A 17,626-nucleotide genomic window follows, 5' to 3' on the forward strand; every position below is an offset into this window, starting at 1 on the left:
GACGCCTCGCGTATACGCCTATCCGGTGTACAAACGCGCGGATTCACGGCTTCTAGACACATTGCGACGACGGATATCAGCGCCGCGTGTCGGCGCCAAAATTTATCGCTTACGTAATGGAGAGAGACGGAAATCACCGTGAGTTTACATCGGCCTGCATCTCGACCAAACTTTATCAGCGTTTTATATCAATGCGAATTTGATAGTTCGACGTGCAAAAATTACGACAGCTTGTACGAACCTAAAACTTGAAATTATTCGCATGCTGGCAGACGGCCAATTTCAAATTTGAGATTAAGTAGATATTAGCGAACTTATGCAGCCGGAATTAAACGAGAATTTTGCATAGAACTTTGATAATGCGATAATTGATGGGAGAACTTATGGGTGATTAAATTACGACAAAGAAGCAAAGATGAATATCTTCCTCTCCCTCGCCGAGGAGATCCGCTGTATAATTTTCTTCCGGAAATGTCCGAGTGCAAATGTCGCGATCATTATCGCGAAGAACGTTTATAGGGGAGACCATTACTCTCACGAGGATAATTATCTTGTAACACGAGATTGGGAAAACATATAATGAATTGCACGCTTTGGAAACGGGTAATGGCAATTTATCTAGTGCCGCGGATGTAATTATCATTGACAACGCACATTGAAGTATCTGCGACACAATCTACGAGAGCGTCGAGATCGTTCCATTAACGATGGTCGCCACAGGTTATCCGCAATTCAGATTTAATCGAGTAGAGCTAGTTTAACAAAATTTCATCCTTGGCTCTCGAAATCCGCATTGCACAATTACATCTAAAAGTAAGCTCGCTTCAAGCCAAATTAATTTCTCATTGTTAGTTAGTTAGTCACGCAAGATTAAACGAATTTCATTCCTATCGATCCTTTTATCAAAATGCGATATTGGTAATAATAGTAGTAGCAATAAACGGGCGAGACTAGTATAACAATCCTTAAAGTTAACTAGAAAATATGACATTAATGCATTTTGTATTTTATTTTGATTTAAAAAGAAATCTTTTTTTTTTTCTAGAAAACGTTAAATGCTATTGACTGCGAGAAATGACACATATCAGTTCATTGACTGTTAAGAAATTTATGCGACAAAGTAATTACGATCGAGCAGAGGTAACCACGTACTTTCTGATATTACAAAATGATGCCGTCGGTTCGACGCATGGAAATGGCGTTTCCATAATAGTGCGAGGAAATCGCTCCATTAATGGTGATCACCTCAAGTTACCCGCAATTTGGAAATAATTGAACAGGGGAAGATAGACGATTTAAGCCGTGCGCCATCGGCATATTTCCGCACATTAATCGATATCTGGGGATGCAGCACAATTTATTGTGTGAACAAAATAGTGCGTAAGTGCTCACTCATCTATTTTGCGGTACAAAATATCTAAAATTCAATATATGCTTTTGCCGAAGCGTAATGAATAAAAATCGGTGAAATCGACCGCTCGCAAAAGTGACGCTCTCTCCTCCTGCCTCGGCGGACCTATTCACGGAAAATGTCCCAAAAGAAAATTCACTCGAAACACTCTGAAAATTTCAATGCAAACGAAGCAGCGCGAAGTATTGGAAAGAGCGACAGAGTGCGATCCTCGCAACGAACGCTTCTCTTCTGGAGTGCTGGGTATCCCTGCCACTTTCCTATCGTCGTCTCTCTTTCCTCACGCGGCACTCGATCTAACTCACACATTATAGAAAAACGGTGCGTGTGATACGTGTGTCGTACGTGTAACATGTAATGCTATATATCATATATATATATGCCTATAATAGGTATATAGATCCGAGCTGAAGCTACGAAGCGTGAGAACGGCTATCTATGGAGCATCGCTATTGTGTGTTGCACTCGTGAGTCTTGTGTCGGACAGAAGAAGCCGCGAGATGCCCGGTCACGGGCGCGGGAATGGAGGTTTTTCTGGTCACGGCTGGGACGAGGTGTGGGAGGCGGGTCGAGTCTCTCGTGGCAGCGAGGGATCCCTGATGGCGAACGGACAACGAAAGTGGCTCCATTTGCGACGGCGGCGATAGAGTGCCGAGGATATCCTGCGAGGGATATCCCCGGTTCGCACGCCGTGGGGGTGACCAGACGCAGACGGGATAATTCTCGGCAGTTTTCTGCATGGAAATTCGACCACGAGATCGTTAAGCGAAAACGAGACGCTCTCCCGTAATTGGTAGTTGGACGGTAATTAAGCGACCGGACTCGCGATTGGGGCAGTTTTTATCACTGCGCTTTCGACGACAAACTAATTACTTATTAATTTCAAGATGTGCGTCGTATTAGAAAACTGTACAAATATTTATACAAATGTACATTTTACCAGCTTAGTTGTGCAACCATTTTGTGTATTTAACAGAGATTCGAGCGATAGATGTAAAGCTAATAAGATATGAAATTAAGAAAGAAATTTATGAATTTAATTAATTTTTAAATGGCTTTATGTTTTGTACTTAGTTGAAATGTATTATATCACACCGATTGTAAAAAGATCAATATTTTTACTTCGAGTAAAGAAACATCACGAATGTAAATTGACTTGTACAAATTCTTAGCATTCGGAAAATTTGCACCAATAAATATTTGAAATATCTAAAGATTTTATGTTGCATCGGTATCATTACACGGCAAATAAAAATTTGACGGCAGATTTTCCGAAGACCATGAAAATGAGATCCTCTTTGTCTGTACCGCATGGTCGCACACCAGTCGCACTTGGGACAGCCACTCTTCGCGGTCCCTCGCCCTCTTTCGTCCCTGCGCTTCCGGTTTATCCGAGTAAAAGCGCGTGTAGCTCATTCGGAAGAATTTGAGGGATCGATAATAATCTTGGTGCTCTCGGTGTGTTTGAGCGTGTGTCGGTGTGTAAGTGGAGACAGTAGTGTACCTGGTTGCCGTCGTAGGTCCAGGATCCGAACTTCATGTCACAGTGTTGGTCGTCAAAGGGGAACCAAGTGATGTCTATCTTGCATGTGCTCTTGAAGATGCCCGGAGGGACGTACAGGCAACTGCCGTTATGCGTGACCACCACGTTTGTTTGGTACGTCCCGTCGAAACCCTCATCCGCACTAACGTTTCATATCATATTTCCATTAATTACCCTCGTCAGTCGTCAATCATAAACGTTTCGCGGTCGGTTTAATCGCGGGTCTCTTTAATCACCGTATGATGGAGCGGGGGATGTCGTCGGTTCTCGTTGCCGCCGGCAAGATCTCGCACGAAGGATATTGACAAACGGCGAATGTCGCGCTTATGTCAGAGCTAGGAGATGGATGGGAAACGAGGCATGGCAATTTCTCCGTTCCAATTACATTTACTTGTGACATTGTAATATCCATTAGAGATAGACACCGTCTTGGACGAAAAGATTAGGCAGATTCGAGATTCAAGCGCAATTAGAAATGTTGAAATTACCGATTCTTTATGTTCTTCTTACCATCCCGTCGTATTTTGACTCGTACTCTCGTCATTTATCTAAATCGTAACATCCGGCTGTATCTTTAATGCCACATCTTAAATAGATAATAAAACGGGAATTACGAAGGTGAAGGGAGAAAGATAGAATGGGACACGCGCGCAAATGTTATTCATGAAAATGCAAACCGTTTAGGACCGCTTTTACAAGAGGCTCTTTATGCACGACTCAGGACTGCTCGGGATGAAAAAGAGAAAGGATAAAAAGGGAAGGGAAGGGAAAGAGAAAGGATGCTGCGAGCCAGTTCGCGTTAATCCCTTAAGAATAATTTCAGGCGACCACTTAAACAGCGTTAAAGGATAAAAACGGATATTTGTGCTGGTCCAGGGAACCTACGCGCGTGAATTTTTATGACAATCTTTATTTAGCGAAGCTTATTAAATTTTTGAATGTCGCACGGCGGAGCGGCAAGCGCGAGGGCGTGCGAAAGGACATTTCTATTCCACCGGGAAATGTACTAATAAATGGCTGGGAGGGGGGAGGGAGGAGGGGGCGTCCTTTATACTGTCACGCAAACTACACGCTCGGAAAGGAAGGTAAATCGAATATTAAACGACCTGTAGAGATTGATACAGCGTACTCTCGAAAATGCTTCGTGAAAGCACTGTTTGTAGCACCGACGTTAATGTTCTCTCGGAGTCGCTGCAAGAAGGCGGCATCGGCATTGTCGAAGGTTTCGAGGATGTCATTCTCGTTCAATCGAAAATCGATGCCGCAGTATCATTAAAGCCCTCGCGCTTCTCGCTACTTTTATACGTTATCGCGGAATGGAGAACGAAACGGATAAGACAGGAGACGGTGGGTAAAAAGGGGAGCGGGGAGGGGGGGGGCGCGCTTTGGTCCTTTCGGAGTGTGAAGTTAATTAATTTCAGAGGAGAACTGAATTTTCAGCACCATTGTATTAATCGTTATCTTGCATCTCTTCGTACGTGATCTTGCCGCGCTCGTCCGTTTATTCGCGATGAGCTATTAAATGCGGTCCCGTCGGTTTTGTGTGTTTTGTCCCAGATCGCGGAGCTGAGCGACGTTTCTCTTTCAACGTCGATTAACGCGCATTTTAATCAAACTCGCGCGCGCGCGCGCGCGCGCGCTCGAGTCGATATCGGGGGAAGTAGACTTTTATAAAATCGATCGATTCGGAAAAACCGGTCGGACGCTTCTCTCTAATGCACGTTTATTCCGGCGCGTCATGGATAGCGGCACTGTCGTCGTTGTTGTGTGGCTAATGAAGACTAACGAGAAACGGGATTTCGCCCAAAAAATGTGTCCGGCTAATTAGTCTCGTTCGTGTACGACGGAACGAAACCGTGTTGCCACGAGTATCGAGCATTGGATTTGGTCGAGCGTATTCCTCTTTTGTGAGAACTTTGTTATCCGTTCATCACATTTGTCTTCGGATGCGTGTGAGAAATGCGCGCGAATACGAGCCAGGGCAGGGTTACCCCACAGGTACTTTGTGATCATTATCGCGATGATATTCTACTGTGCGAATGCGTGCTAATTAGCTACGAAGAAAATATTATTGCGCGCGTTACAGTTCGTAACAGTATCGCGTATCACGTGACATGCGATATTATCGGCGCCCAGGTCAATAGAATCCGGCGATAACGACGCGTGGAATTTAATGATCGAATTGTAAGGGGCTAATTAACGACATCAAGGGACGCATTAATATATAGGTTAATGGCGATTTCCTGACGGATTATCGCGGGATTGACAGATCGTTTCCGGCACATCGTTGACAGGAATGTCGATTACATCGAGTTACAACAATACGACCTCGATTTATCTCTGATATGATTTTACAGAATTTTATTCGAACGCGATAAAGATAAAAGTTCATTTATTTTCATCCCCCGAGAAATGATGCGCGCACACCGATTGCCGAATGGAAATTTAATGAAGTGCCGTATGGCAAGTAATATACGTCGCGGGGCTCGCTTCCATTATCATTGACGAGTAATACATTGTATCAGGAAAGTTGCGACACTCTCTTGATGTAACTTAACGTAATCCCGTGTAATGGAAGTTACAATTTAGCTTGACATTGCATTGCACTCGATACCGCGCCATCATAAACTTCCCGCGAACTCGCGAAAGTTTTCGTTAATACCCCTCGACCCTATGACAACGGCGGGCCGCAAAAGTTTCCGCTCCAAGAGAAACCAAGTACCTGAATGCCTAACGATTGCTCGACGTTAAGTACTTGCTTAAGGATGGCTCATGGGTCGCTTAAGAATGTAAGCAAGTTCCGCGCATGCCGCAAACTGTCGTTACGCGAAATCTTTTTAGCGCTCTCGGCACATGTTGCTTACAGCAAAGTGTGAAACGAGGCGGAAAGATATTCAAGTTAAGTGCACCGTGATGGTAACTTGTGAATGCGCGTTGCAACGTTCGCGTAAAGCAAAATTTCTGCGGGCAAATCGCGATAATTTTAACTCGTTCGAATTTACATCAGATTGATTTGCGCTACATTGCGACAACAGTTTCAGATAAGGTAAGCCAGGGAGTAAAAAAAAACCGGAAGATTTAAATATTATCCCGTAAAGTTCCCGCGGCAGCGCAACATAAACGAGGCGGATTTTACTACCATTCGAGATAGTTGCATTCGGTGCACGATAATCGGGATGCACATATCTTGGCGCGTTTATCTGGAGCTTAATGCCGTCCGAAAAGCCAACGGAAGAAGCAGGGAAAGCCACGCGAAGGAGAGAAGAGGACAAAGGGATGATCGGCTCTATCTCACTCGCTCATTGCGATGTTACGGGCGTAACTTGTGAGAGGCTTATGTACTTTATTCGGTTCTCTAAGCAAGCACCTCCGCCGAGCGTACGGCGAATGTTTGTACGAAAAGTCCGATCTTGAACGCCTCAATTTCCGAATGGAAAGAACCGTCTGTGTGAATTGGACCTTCGAAATAACAATAGTGGAGGTGAACTGCGCGCAGGGTGCACAAGAACGGTCGAATGTCGCTTCAACCGCAAGACTGCTGGAGGATAGAAGCTAAGAAAAATACTGGTTTTAATGGGAATTTAAATTTACGCTTTTGGCGAATTAAGGCTTGAGAGGACTAAAAAATTAAACCTTGTTTTTCAAAGCTTTAATTAAACATTGACAGGTATTTAAGTTAATCATCTAATACCGAAGAGAAATCTCTTATTGGTCCTGTAATTGCTATTTCTATACACGTTAAATGAACAGATCAATTAATGATCGAGTTACCTTTACAAATCGTGATTTTATATTACACAGGCTGCAGAATTTTATTTTTTATTCTTTTGTTTTTACGATTTAGAGAAGAAGAGTAGTTTTCCATGATTTTACGCCGAATCCAAATCCGCAACAAGAAATGATCCATCACGTCAAGTTCACAAGAAAAATGGAATTAAAGCTGCCTACAAACACATTTTACGGTTTTTACTTTTAAAACTTCATAGCCGATAAATCCGATTTTCTATAGATTTTCGAAAAGAGCTCGAATTAGTACTTAAACATTGTACTTTGCGTGATAGACATGATATAATATTTTTATTTGCGGATTCGGATTCAGCGCACAAGAAAATTACAAAATAATCTCTCTTGTTTTCCAAATCATAAAATCGTACAACCCCGTGTTATTCGATTTATGCAGGTCTCGCGAGAGGTGAAGAGTTTAAAAGATTAATGTTAAAGATTGAAAATTAGCATCTCGAGATATTAATTTTTAAAAATCTAAATTTAGTTACTCTTTTTCTCAAAATGCAAATAAAATAATAATTTTGTGGGACACGTGTAAAATAAAGTTACGTAACGTATTTGCATCTACACGTTCGTTAATGGAGAAAGCGCGCGCGATTACATCATCGTGATTGACTGACGATAATCAAAGCGTAAGCGAGTAAATAAAATAACAATTGACGCGGCTTGGAATAGTAGAGCGGAAGGATATTTGGCGATGGGCCTCGAGAGTGTAACACGGCCCGGCGGGATTAAAGGACAATGTTTATCGAGCCGTTCTCGCTTCCTCTTCCTTCGGCGAGCTCTATCCTCCAGTTGTGCCGGCGTGCATCAAAGTCCACGCGCTGTCGCGTTCATGAATTCCGAGGGGCGTTTTCGTCGATTGTTCCGCGTCGAACAAAGGCGAATCCCACTGCGGTGCCTATTGTCGGATTTTCGGGATAAATTCTGTTCTCTAGGATCGCTGACCCATCGTCCCTCCCCCCCTGGTATCTATGTTTCGCATCTGTGTCTCGGTTCCTCTTCGTTCGTCGGCGAGTTCTCGCTCACGCAGCACGTCGCTCTCGTGGGTCGCGATATTCATGAGAGGAGAGCGCTCCCCTGGTGTTGCGAGCAACAAGTAAGTCGCGCGTCCTGAATAGTAGGCGGCCACCCTCCTTTTGTTCCGCGAGTAACGAGCAGCCCCGCCCTCTCTCTTCATTTTACCCCGGAATACTGGGTATAGCTTTAAACAATATCGGTGAGATGATGGTACTTAAGACCGATTCAAAGTGTGCGGTAATCCACGATGAGCGAGATCGACCGAGTCGCGAAAAAAGGGGAACGATAATTATCAGAGGCAATTAAGAACTTGCGAACAAGAGAACTCTCTCGGCATGCAGTCGGCTCTGCCCCTTGAGAAGAGATACCTTGGCGCATCCTACTGATGATGAATAAATTGCAGTGAATTTACTAGTGAAGTAGTAACGAGTAAAATCGTTTTTGAAAACGGCACGATATCGAGATGCGCAAGGATTTAATCGAGATCTTTATAATAATTATTATAATAATAATAATTATTATTATCATTATTCGTGTCAACGAAATTGACTTGTTAAACGAAATAGCGGAAAAAATATATTTTAATAATTAGAAATAAATGGCATTAAATGTTTTGTAAAATAATGAAAAGTCAGTGATTTTGAAATTTGCGGAGAATTGCATCGTCTAAGAACATGGTATGAAAGAAATTGGAAATTTTGTGTCGCTTAATTCTCTGTCTACTGGCCAACCCTTCTGAAAATTTACTGCATATAATTCTGTCAATTTTTAAAAAAATAATGAAATATACTAATATTAATGGAGCATTTCATGTTTTATACTTATATATATTTGATATAAAATAATGGAAGAGCCTAATTTTGCAATCGACCACGTATCAGAAACAAGTATAAGTTTAACGATCCACGTAGATAGAGTTAATATCTTACAAAGTACATTCCTTGTTCAAATACACCTCTTTTCCCTGCCCCTTTCTAAAAAAAAAAAGAGAAAAAGGAAAATTGCGCAACGTTAATTATAGGTTCCGACACGTCTACGCTCGCAAGTATCGTCGCGTAGCTTGCTGATGCGTGCGCCGCGTAAATACCGCGTAAAGGTGAAAATATTACGCGATCGGGTCAGCAGGAATATAAAAATATTATGGATCGATGACGGGAAAAGTCCCGCCGTCCGTTGGCGGCTGCCGCAACGACGCGCCCCAGTGTAACACGCAGGCGCGTGCATTGAGAAATTTCGAAAGACGCCGATCGTTTGCGTAACACGAACGTAACGATTAAATTGCTCAACGATAACTGACTTTTTCGCGCGTGCGATTTCTCTGACTACAAACGAATATGTTTATTACAATATAAATATGTATTCGTACATTCGCGATTCGTGACGGAAGTTGTACGTGATATCGAAGGCTCTTTTCAATCGTCGATTAATCCAATGCTCGTACTCGGGTTTAATCGGTGTGATGGTCTAATGTTTACATCGTCTTTTCCTTACACGCAGGATTTCATTTGTGTGATGATCGCGGTATCTTTCGATTCTCGTGATCTCTTTTTTAAACTTCTACTGATTTGTCATAAATTTGATCTCATCATTTGTATTCTTTTTTTTTTTTTTTAGAGCACTACTTCTGTAAGATGAAGGTTCTGCACACTAGTTTTGTAAGATATTTGTATTCTCGTGTAAGAAGATTACTTTTAGAGAGAAAAAGATTTTGTCATTCCAGCTACAAAGTTATAAAATTGAATGCAACAAGTTTAGATATCTTCATGTTTTAGAGAGACGCTAGAGAGACGCTAGAGAGAGAACGACCAAGATGCGTAATCAATTCTTCAGCACGACACAGCATTTCCTCTCTAGTTGCTAGATCCATCTGTAAATTATCTTCAACTACAGTAGAATATACACTAGGTGCACGTTTGAAGATCTGCGTGATAAAGTCTGTATATTCTGTGCGACTTTCCTTGTGCGAGAATATATCTGCGTGCTAGAGAAAAAGCCGAACGAAAAAAAAAGGAAAAAAAAATATATATTGTTAGACACTAAGCGGAAAAGATAGACAGCGATAGTCTTGTCTCATAACGTGGAGAGATCGTAAAGCGTTGTCCGTTTCATCTCGTTAGACTTGATCGTTATCATAAACCGACACATGCAACGACTAACGAGCCGCGTATCCGCCCAGGCGCCTTCTCGTCGTATGGAGATTGAAATGTCAAGCGTGGAATTCGGGTTGCGCCCTCGAGACCGGATTGATCGGTCGACGTCTCCGTCCTCCGTCGTTTATGTGTCTCTGGTTTACGCGCGTCGACTGGATCGATTTAACCGTCCTCGTCGTTGACATTCCGACCGAGGATTGGACTCGCGAGTTATTCCGGGTTTTTTCTCGCGAACGAGTCTATTTCGTTTTTTTTTTTTTATTATCGACGGTCCAGCGTGTCTCTTGTCTTCTTTTTTAAAGTTTTCTAGGACGGTTGGGGTTTCACCGACCTTGCCACGAAACCTGCTCCTTTCCAGCTTCCTCACCACGTTACTTTTACGTAGGAGTCCCGAGTCACGTATACCGCATGAATAAAAATGTCGCCGTTTTTCAATCTAATCAATGTCTAATTTTAATCACATTGTTCCTATTTGTTTGCACTGTACCATCGAGTTGTGGGCATGTCAAGCGGCGTGCGCACGGCGACATATGCAGGATAAATCCCGTTTTGGAGTCCGTATTTTACATGATGTGAATTTTAAGTGAAAAATTCATTTACTCTACTTTAATAAAAAATATTAAAATATCGGTTCCGACCTGAGGCTGAAAATAAAAAAAGAATCGAAATTTTGTTTCTCAGTTTGCAGCAACGGAATAATTAATCGACGAAATATTTAATATCGGAATTATTAAAGCCAGATTTCTGATCTAAACGAATTTAAGTAAACATTACTCATGGAAATTAATCAAATTAATTCACATTATATCGAGCATAAACTCAACGTTTTGGGTTGTGCGCGCATGTGTGCAGTCCGGTTCGCTCATTACGTTCCCGTGAGCAAATAGCACGGACGACATAACGAGGTGCGGTGACCCGCTCTCAAACTCCGTATGTCATAAACGTCGGAAAGTTAACGACGCCAAATCACCGGGAGACGATGCGCAGCGTCGTTCCCAAACTCTCGTTCGAGAAACTAGATGACTCGCGGCGAGAGTTACCGTCGTTGGCCTGAATATTGCAAGCGGTCCTGATTTTCAGCTTCCTTAGCATTCAAACTAAGACGGTACGGAAACATAGTAATAACGGCGTGTGTCAATTCGAAAGATAATGCCAGCGAGATTGGATAACATTGAAAATTTGTCTGTCTGCGCTTAAAAAGACTATTGTAACGTTTTAGCTGACATGCCCGTCGCAGAAGTCCTCTCGCGAGAACATACCAATCTTAGTACGCATTAACGGTTGACAGAGACACTCTGTCAAGTATGTCACCATTTGTGCTCTCATACGCGATATCAAAGCCTTAAGATTAATGTACCCGATTTCTCTAACTGTCCGCGCGAAGAAAGACACGAGAAATAGATATTTTCTCGTGGACAGCCTGCGCGCGACGCTCTCCCGACAGATGCGACGTTATTTCGCAAGATGAAAAGCAAACTGTCGATATGATCAAGAGTGGTGATACGGGAAAATTCCGCGGAGAAATTTTCTCATCCGTTTTCGCAGCTCGGGACTCCATTATCAGGCTGCATATTCGTCCTGATTAATAATCGAATCCAACGGAGTGTGTGCAAAAGGAGCAGGTACCGGGCCCGGTCATGCGGTGGCCCGCAGTAACGGGGTGGCCTGACGTCGCGTTTCAATTAATTATTCACATAATTACGACCGCCGCTCGCTGAGCGCCGTATTCGCTCTCGATGGAGACAGAATGCACTCCGAAGACACACGCGTAACTTACAGAATTCGGTCTTTATAGACGTTATATGCGCCAGCCAGCGTTCACTGGAGAGCAAATCAGATTAGAGCGGAACGCGATATGTAATATGATAACCGTAAATCCATATTGTAAAAACACGGGGATTCCATTCGTTGTTGCTCGAATTTCCTGAATAGTTGGTAATGGACTAATGTATACACGGATCAAATATCATCACATTAAAATCTTGTTACGCAGTATTAATTACATCCTCATGATACAAGTCTGATCCATTCGAGCTTTACCAATATTTTCGAAAGTATAGTACAATTGTATTGCATTTACTTTTGAAAAATTCTTTATTTATCCTAATATCGAGAGAGCCCGCGTTTGATCTGGTGCATTTCGTTTGTTCCTTATTGAATATTCCTTGCATTTTGTGGTGTAGTGCTTTTACAAAGATTGGATTAAGAAGCACAAATGAGAGATATAGTTCTATCTCTCTGAGTCGGTTCGAGAGACGCTGAGAAAATCAAACACATTCTCGTTCCGACGCGAGTAAATAACGGGAATGATTATGAGTCCATATTTGTATGTAGATCGGGGAAATAGTATACGGTATGGACGTATGCGAATCATGTTCTATGTACCCTGGTATCCCTAGGGTAGTGGCTGATAGAATCGCGACCGCATTCGTTCGAGAGCGCGTGATTCGATTAAATAATCGGATCAAGTATGTAGATTAGAGCAGTCTGTGTCTCTCTTTCTCTCTCGCAAACCGCGAAAATCGCAGTGGATCAAATGCGCCCTTCAAATATACGAGAGAGGGATTGTTATAAATTTATACACTTATGTAAACGGAGGCAAAGAGAAAAAGAGAGAGAGAGAGAGAGAGAGAGAGAGAGAGAGAGGAAACCTAGAATTGGATTAGATCAACTGTGGATAGATCAACCAGTAAATTCCGGGAATATATTTCACTGTGTTCGATCGAATTCTGCGGCGACTCGTGTTTCCGCTATGGTTCGCATAATATTCGCATATGTGGTTCCTATAGTCGCGTCGACAATGAAATGGATAGCCGCATTGTGACTTGCCTCTATTGACTTGCGTCGTTTTCCATTGTCAAATTCGCACCGAAATATGTCAATACAATCGCGCGTATTCGTGTTTCTCAGACTTCCTCATTCTACAACATGTTTTCACCTTGTGTAAATTTTTGAAACTTTTTGAAACTTTCGCAAGAAGCACAAGATTTCTGACAACTATCAAATGCGACATCTTGGATTCTTATGAATAGTAGAAACAAGTTTGCAATCCGTAATACAAAGTTTTTTCAAGGACAATCAATTTTAAATAGATTTCAAGATGGAATAATTCTCGAATGTACAATTAATATAGCAAAAAGGGCCTGTTAAGCGTAATATATAGCCTCTACTGGTCAAAAGTCAACCTGTCCGGCCAGTGGTGATTCCTGTTTCTACAGACGAGGCTCTGACATCCCGACCCGGGAGAATATCCGGGCCACCCTGATCTTAGGGGTTATAAATACAAGGTTTAGCTAGTATAGAGCTGATAACCCGATCTGACGAACCTAACACTATGGCCTCGGATTGCGGATACACCTACGATAATACTTGGAGAGATATATAGTTGCAGGTTAAGGCTCACCCCGAGCTGTGATACCATTGAATGATGATGACGATGAATTAATATAATAATTATCAAAATAAAATCTATTATTTATCTTTTTTTTATCTAACAGTTGTACGTAACGTATTCTTTGGAATAAACAGTAAAATATAATAAATCTTTGATAGGGGTAAGATAAAGTAGACGATGGACAAGAGAAAGTAATCTCGGGGTTGTAAAACGAAGTGTACAGGATTATTTTGATACTCCGAAGTACATCGAAGATACAAGCGCGCGAATTTCGGCCGCGAACGAAGTGAGGCGTTACCGCAGTCGCTTCATATACTTTTCAGCAGTAGCTCGCCGATGTGCCGTTGCTCGATGCGAGGTGAACGAGTGCTCTCACGACCGGGGAAGGTGTTCAGACGAAACGGATTTTACGAGCCGCGCGCCGAAGGTCTAGTCCCGCGGGTTAACGGCGGCTTAAATTCGACAGTAATGCCCAAAAGTGCCTTCGGGCGGGATACTCGAGATTCGCATTACGCTTCCGCAGGAAGCGCCTTTTCCCTCGGAGGGACCGGCGCATAACCGTTCCCCGGAGCCAAAATGGAAGCGCGTACAGTGGACCCTCCGTCGTTATCTTATTTACACTCCAACTTCACTCTAACAGGGTCGGAACTGACATCTTCAAAATTCCAACGCCCACAGGACTCGTTTCATATATATATAAGTACACGTACACACACCGCTGTAAGATAACTCGCTCCTCGTTCACGTATAAGTTATAATGGCAAAGAACCTTCGTTTCCCTCATTTCAGAAGTGGCGTTAAGATTTTGAAAGGATAACATTAACGCTAATCCGGAGCAACTGTAAAAGTCTATTAAAAGTATTTTCTTTTCACAGGGCTTAAAATTGTTTTGCAAGATATAAATGTCTCGTTTCATAAGATTAAGATTATGCGAAAGCTTTGATTACGTAAAAACAAGTAAACATCAACAGTATTTTCGAACTACGCAGTTTTCACAAGAAAGGAAAAAAAACACAACGTTGCCTATTTACGTTCAGAAACTGGGTCGTCCATAGGATTAAGAACAGCGAGGTCGGAGTGTGTACATTTCGCGCTTAACAATGGGAAACGTGACGGCAGTTCCGATTCGGTAGACGCGACAGCGAGCGTGAGCTTCAAATGGGCAAACCCGGGTAAAGTCGATGCACGATGGTAGACGCGTAAATCAAGCGTCGTCGAACCCGGTGGTGGGTTATTTCGTCGATTGTACGAAAGCACGATTGTTTTTAGAATATGCGGGGAATGCTATCGGAACTACGAGACGTCAGATAGATTTTGCGCAGCTGCCGCGATAAACCGTACCCTTCGCCGTCGCCCCTATAAATTTTTCCAGTCGATAATGGGAGCACATAAGTTAAATGATTTAGCGGCCCACGACCGACATACTTATTGGAGAATCGACGGTGTAATTTCTGGTGATGATTTATGTGTCTTGGTCGCTTCGAATAAGGTTGAGAAAATATTTGCGATCCGCCATGATGATCCCACGGTCAACATTTTGCATGTGCACATCCCGCGCGGCAGAAAGTGCATAACAAAATTTTAAAATTATATCGTACCAGTTGAGAATTATTCCATGTTACTCTGACATTTAAGTTTTATTATTACTTTTTCTTATTAACCCACCGCAGACTAATCCGAGTCATATTGACCCAGACGATTTTTTTTCCGCTTCATCGATTGTCTTAAATTCCGACATGTACAAAAAAAAAAGATTAAAAAAACATTTTAAATTATATAATTGTACGTAATTGAATTTCTAAATGTTAAAAAAGTACACCAGAATTTTCCAGGTTTTTTAGAGCCCAAAAAAACTTTGAACAAAAAGTACAACCGTTTACCGGTGACCTAGATAGTCTAACTAAGCAGTGAAAAATAGGATAGTCTGCGAAAGGTTAACTTGCAAACTCGTTATGCATGGTTATATTAAAATTAATACATCATACATTAATTAATTTCTAAATATGTGTAGATATTCTCGTTATCTTTAGAGAACATAATTATATTCCAATATGTATTTAATATATCTTATATGAAAGCTAGTAAACGCATTCTTACGCACGCGTTACAAAACACGACACGAATGATTATGAATAAATGCGTCCACATCGGGACACGACTGTATATCACAGGACTGTACATGTTATGGCGAACCGTCGATGAAACAATAAGCGTCCATTACGAATTGATCTCGGTGCTCGCAGAGGGACGAGCGGCAAATTGAAAATGATCACTAGAGAGACCCGTCGAAATCCAAGCTTAACTCGTCGAGTCATCAGTGTTACTATCGATCTCTAGTATCACTTTCCGTTAACGAGCCACCACTTATACTTTGCAGTCGCTCATTCGCCGTGCGTCAGAAACTCAAAGTCCGTATTTTTCTGTCTAAATCATTATGAAGGAGAAGGAAGATCTCATCGCGTGCGTGCATTCTTAAAAAATTAATTTTCGGTTTGCGCGTCGGTTACCGGAAAGTCGTCCCGAGTCACTGCACGCTCCCGCGATATCCACAAAGGCAAAGTTTCCCCGAGACGAGACTTTAATTAATTGAAGTGATCCCGCACACTTTACTAGAGCGCCGGTAGTTCCCGGCGAGAAATTTCTCTTGCCCCGACCTCAGGGCTGGCTAACTTGGCTAGTTGTTAGTTGCGGTCGGAGGTGGATTCGGTCTGTCCGGCTGACCACTTCCTTCTCTTTCCACTTGCTGTCTTTCACTTTTCACGTCGCACACACTTTCAGCTTGGTCTACATTATCTTTCTGTGTCGTTTGCCGCATTTTCACGACATGCTTTTCATCTTCTCCTCTTTCCTCTCTTTATCCAAGGTTAAATGAATCGTTTGATTTACTGCTTTACATTTATTTTACTACCAAATTAGTAGTCTAGTTGAAACTAATTTTCGAATCATTAAGACTACTTTTCTTTGTGTTCGATATTATTTGTATTTGAAATGCGCAGTTATTGAAAATTATTCTTCCTCTGTTTAAATAATTTTAATAGTTTTTTTTTATTTATTTCTTATCTGTTTAATTTTATATATTCTCGATTTGTTTAATTTTATATATTGTCGATTTCCACTTTTCTAAAGAAACCATTCTGTGTCTCTTTAACCTCTTTTCATTTCTAGTCATTATTTAGAAGAGATTAACGATATAACGTTAGCAACTGATATGATGCTCAAGTTTGGAAAGGATTATTACACCAGATCAAACGCAAGTCTCGATTAGTTTTAAAAGTTTCTAAAACTTTATGAATTTAGAAAGATGCTCCATCGTGAGCTACATCGCTCGACTCAAACTTTTATTTTGGATATGGAGCACGATCCTGATCACGTGATTCGATTGTTAATTCGATCCAACGCGATAGTCATCGACAGTTGGTGACGAATATCTAATTTACACCTGGTCGAACGGCGAATAATCCACGAACCGATCGAAAATAATCGGAGCGTGTAACGTACGTGAAGAAGAGTAGGGAGAATCTGGTTCAACCTCAAAATCGAAACGCTGTTATTTCATCCACCGCTTTTATAATTAAACCGTCCGAATTTATTCGCTAGTATTCCGTTTTCAATCACGACAGGATTAGTTAGTGCGCAGCGGTTGTGTTATCGATATAAAAAAAAAAAAAAAATACCGAAATTCAGAGGAAACCAGTTTTTTCACTCGATTATCAATGTCCTCTCCTGATGTTCGTAACAAATCGCATTCCGTTCCGTCTGATTGCTCCGCGTCAGGCGATCGAGAACGTATGACTTACGCATCAACCGCGTTGCATTAGTGCGAGACACGAGAACGGGCGCGATCACGCGATCAACATTGTCCGCTTTGTTATCGCGCGAATCGGCTGGCAGCGGGCAACGGGCGTATTAATTTTGCGGATCGTCGAACGTGAATCGCACAGACGCGTTCACGTACGGCGGCCCGGAAACTGTATGTATTATATATAGTTAGCAGCCTATATAAATACCTAAGACTAATTATTCTAGAGGCTATATGATAGAGACAATGGCTGAGATCGGAAGCCGGCCACGGCGTCAATCGTCCCCCTCAAAAAAAAAAAAAAAAAAAAGAAAAGATTGTTTGAACGAAATTTCTGGACTCGATATTCTTGCCAATGTCGTTTGTTCTCTCGTGCCATTTTAGTCCGTAAAATCGCGATTTTCCTCGCGAGAGAGGTCCCTGCTTTTATGCGGGACGCACGACGTGGCCGACTTAGAACTTTTCGAGAAATGAAAATGACCGGCACTTATGCAACTCGTTACTCTAGCCTTTCAATTAAAAT

General features: G+C 42.1%; 1 protein-coding gene across 6 annotated transcripts in view; it reads right to left on the reverse strand.

Annotated features, from left to right (window-relative positions):
- The window catches only part of LOC105193175 (neuronal acetylcholine receptor subunit alpha-7), a 261,990-nt gene that overhangs the window by 119,771 nt on the left and 124,593 nt on the right, over positions 1 to 17,626 (reverse strand). For all 6 annotated transcript variants that reach the window (XM_026133352.2, XM_039454327.1, XM_026133353.2 and 3 more), the window contains one exon: positions 2,916 to 3,096. In XM_026133352.2, coding sequence (XP_025989137.1) covers positions 2,916 to 3,096 — 181 coding nt within the window. The remainder of the gene's footprint in view (positions 1 to 2,915; positions 3,097 to 17,626) is intronic.

This window comes from Solenopsis invicta, chromosome 10 (assembly GCF_016802725.1).
Source record: "Solenopsis invicta isolate M01_SB chromosome 10, UNIL_Sinv_3.0, whole genome shotgun sequence".
NCBI lineage: Eukaryota > Metazoa > Arthropoda > Insecta > Hymenoptera > Formicidae > Solenopsis > Solenopsis invicta.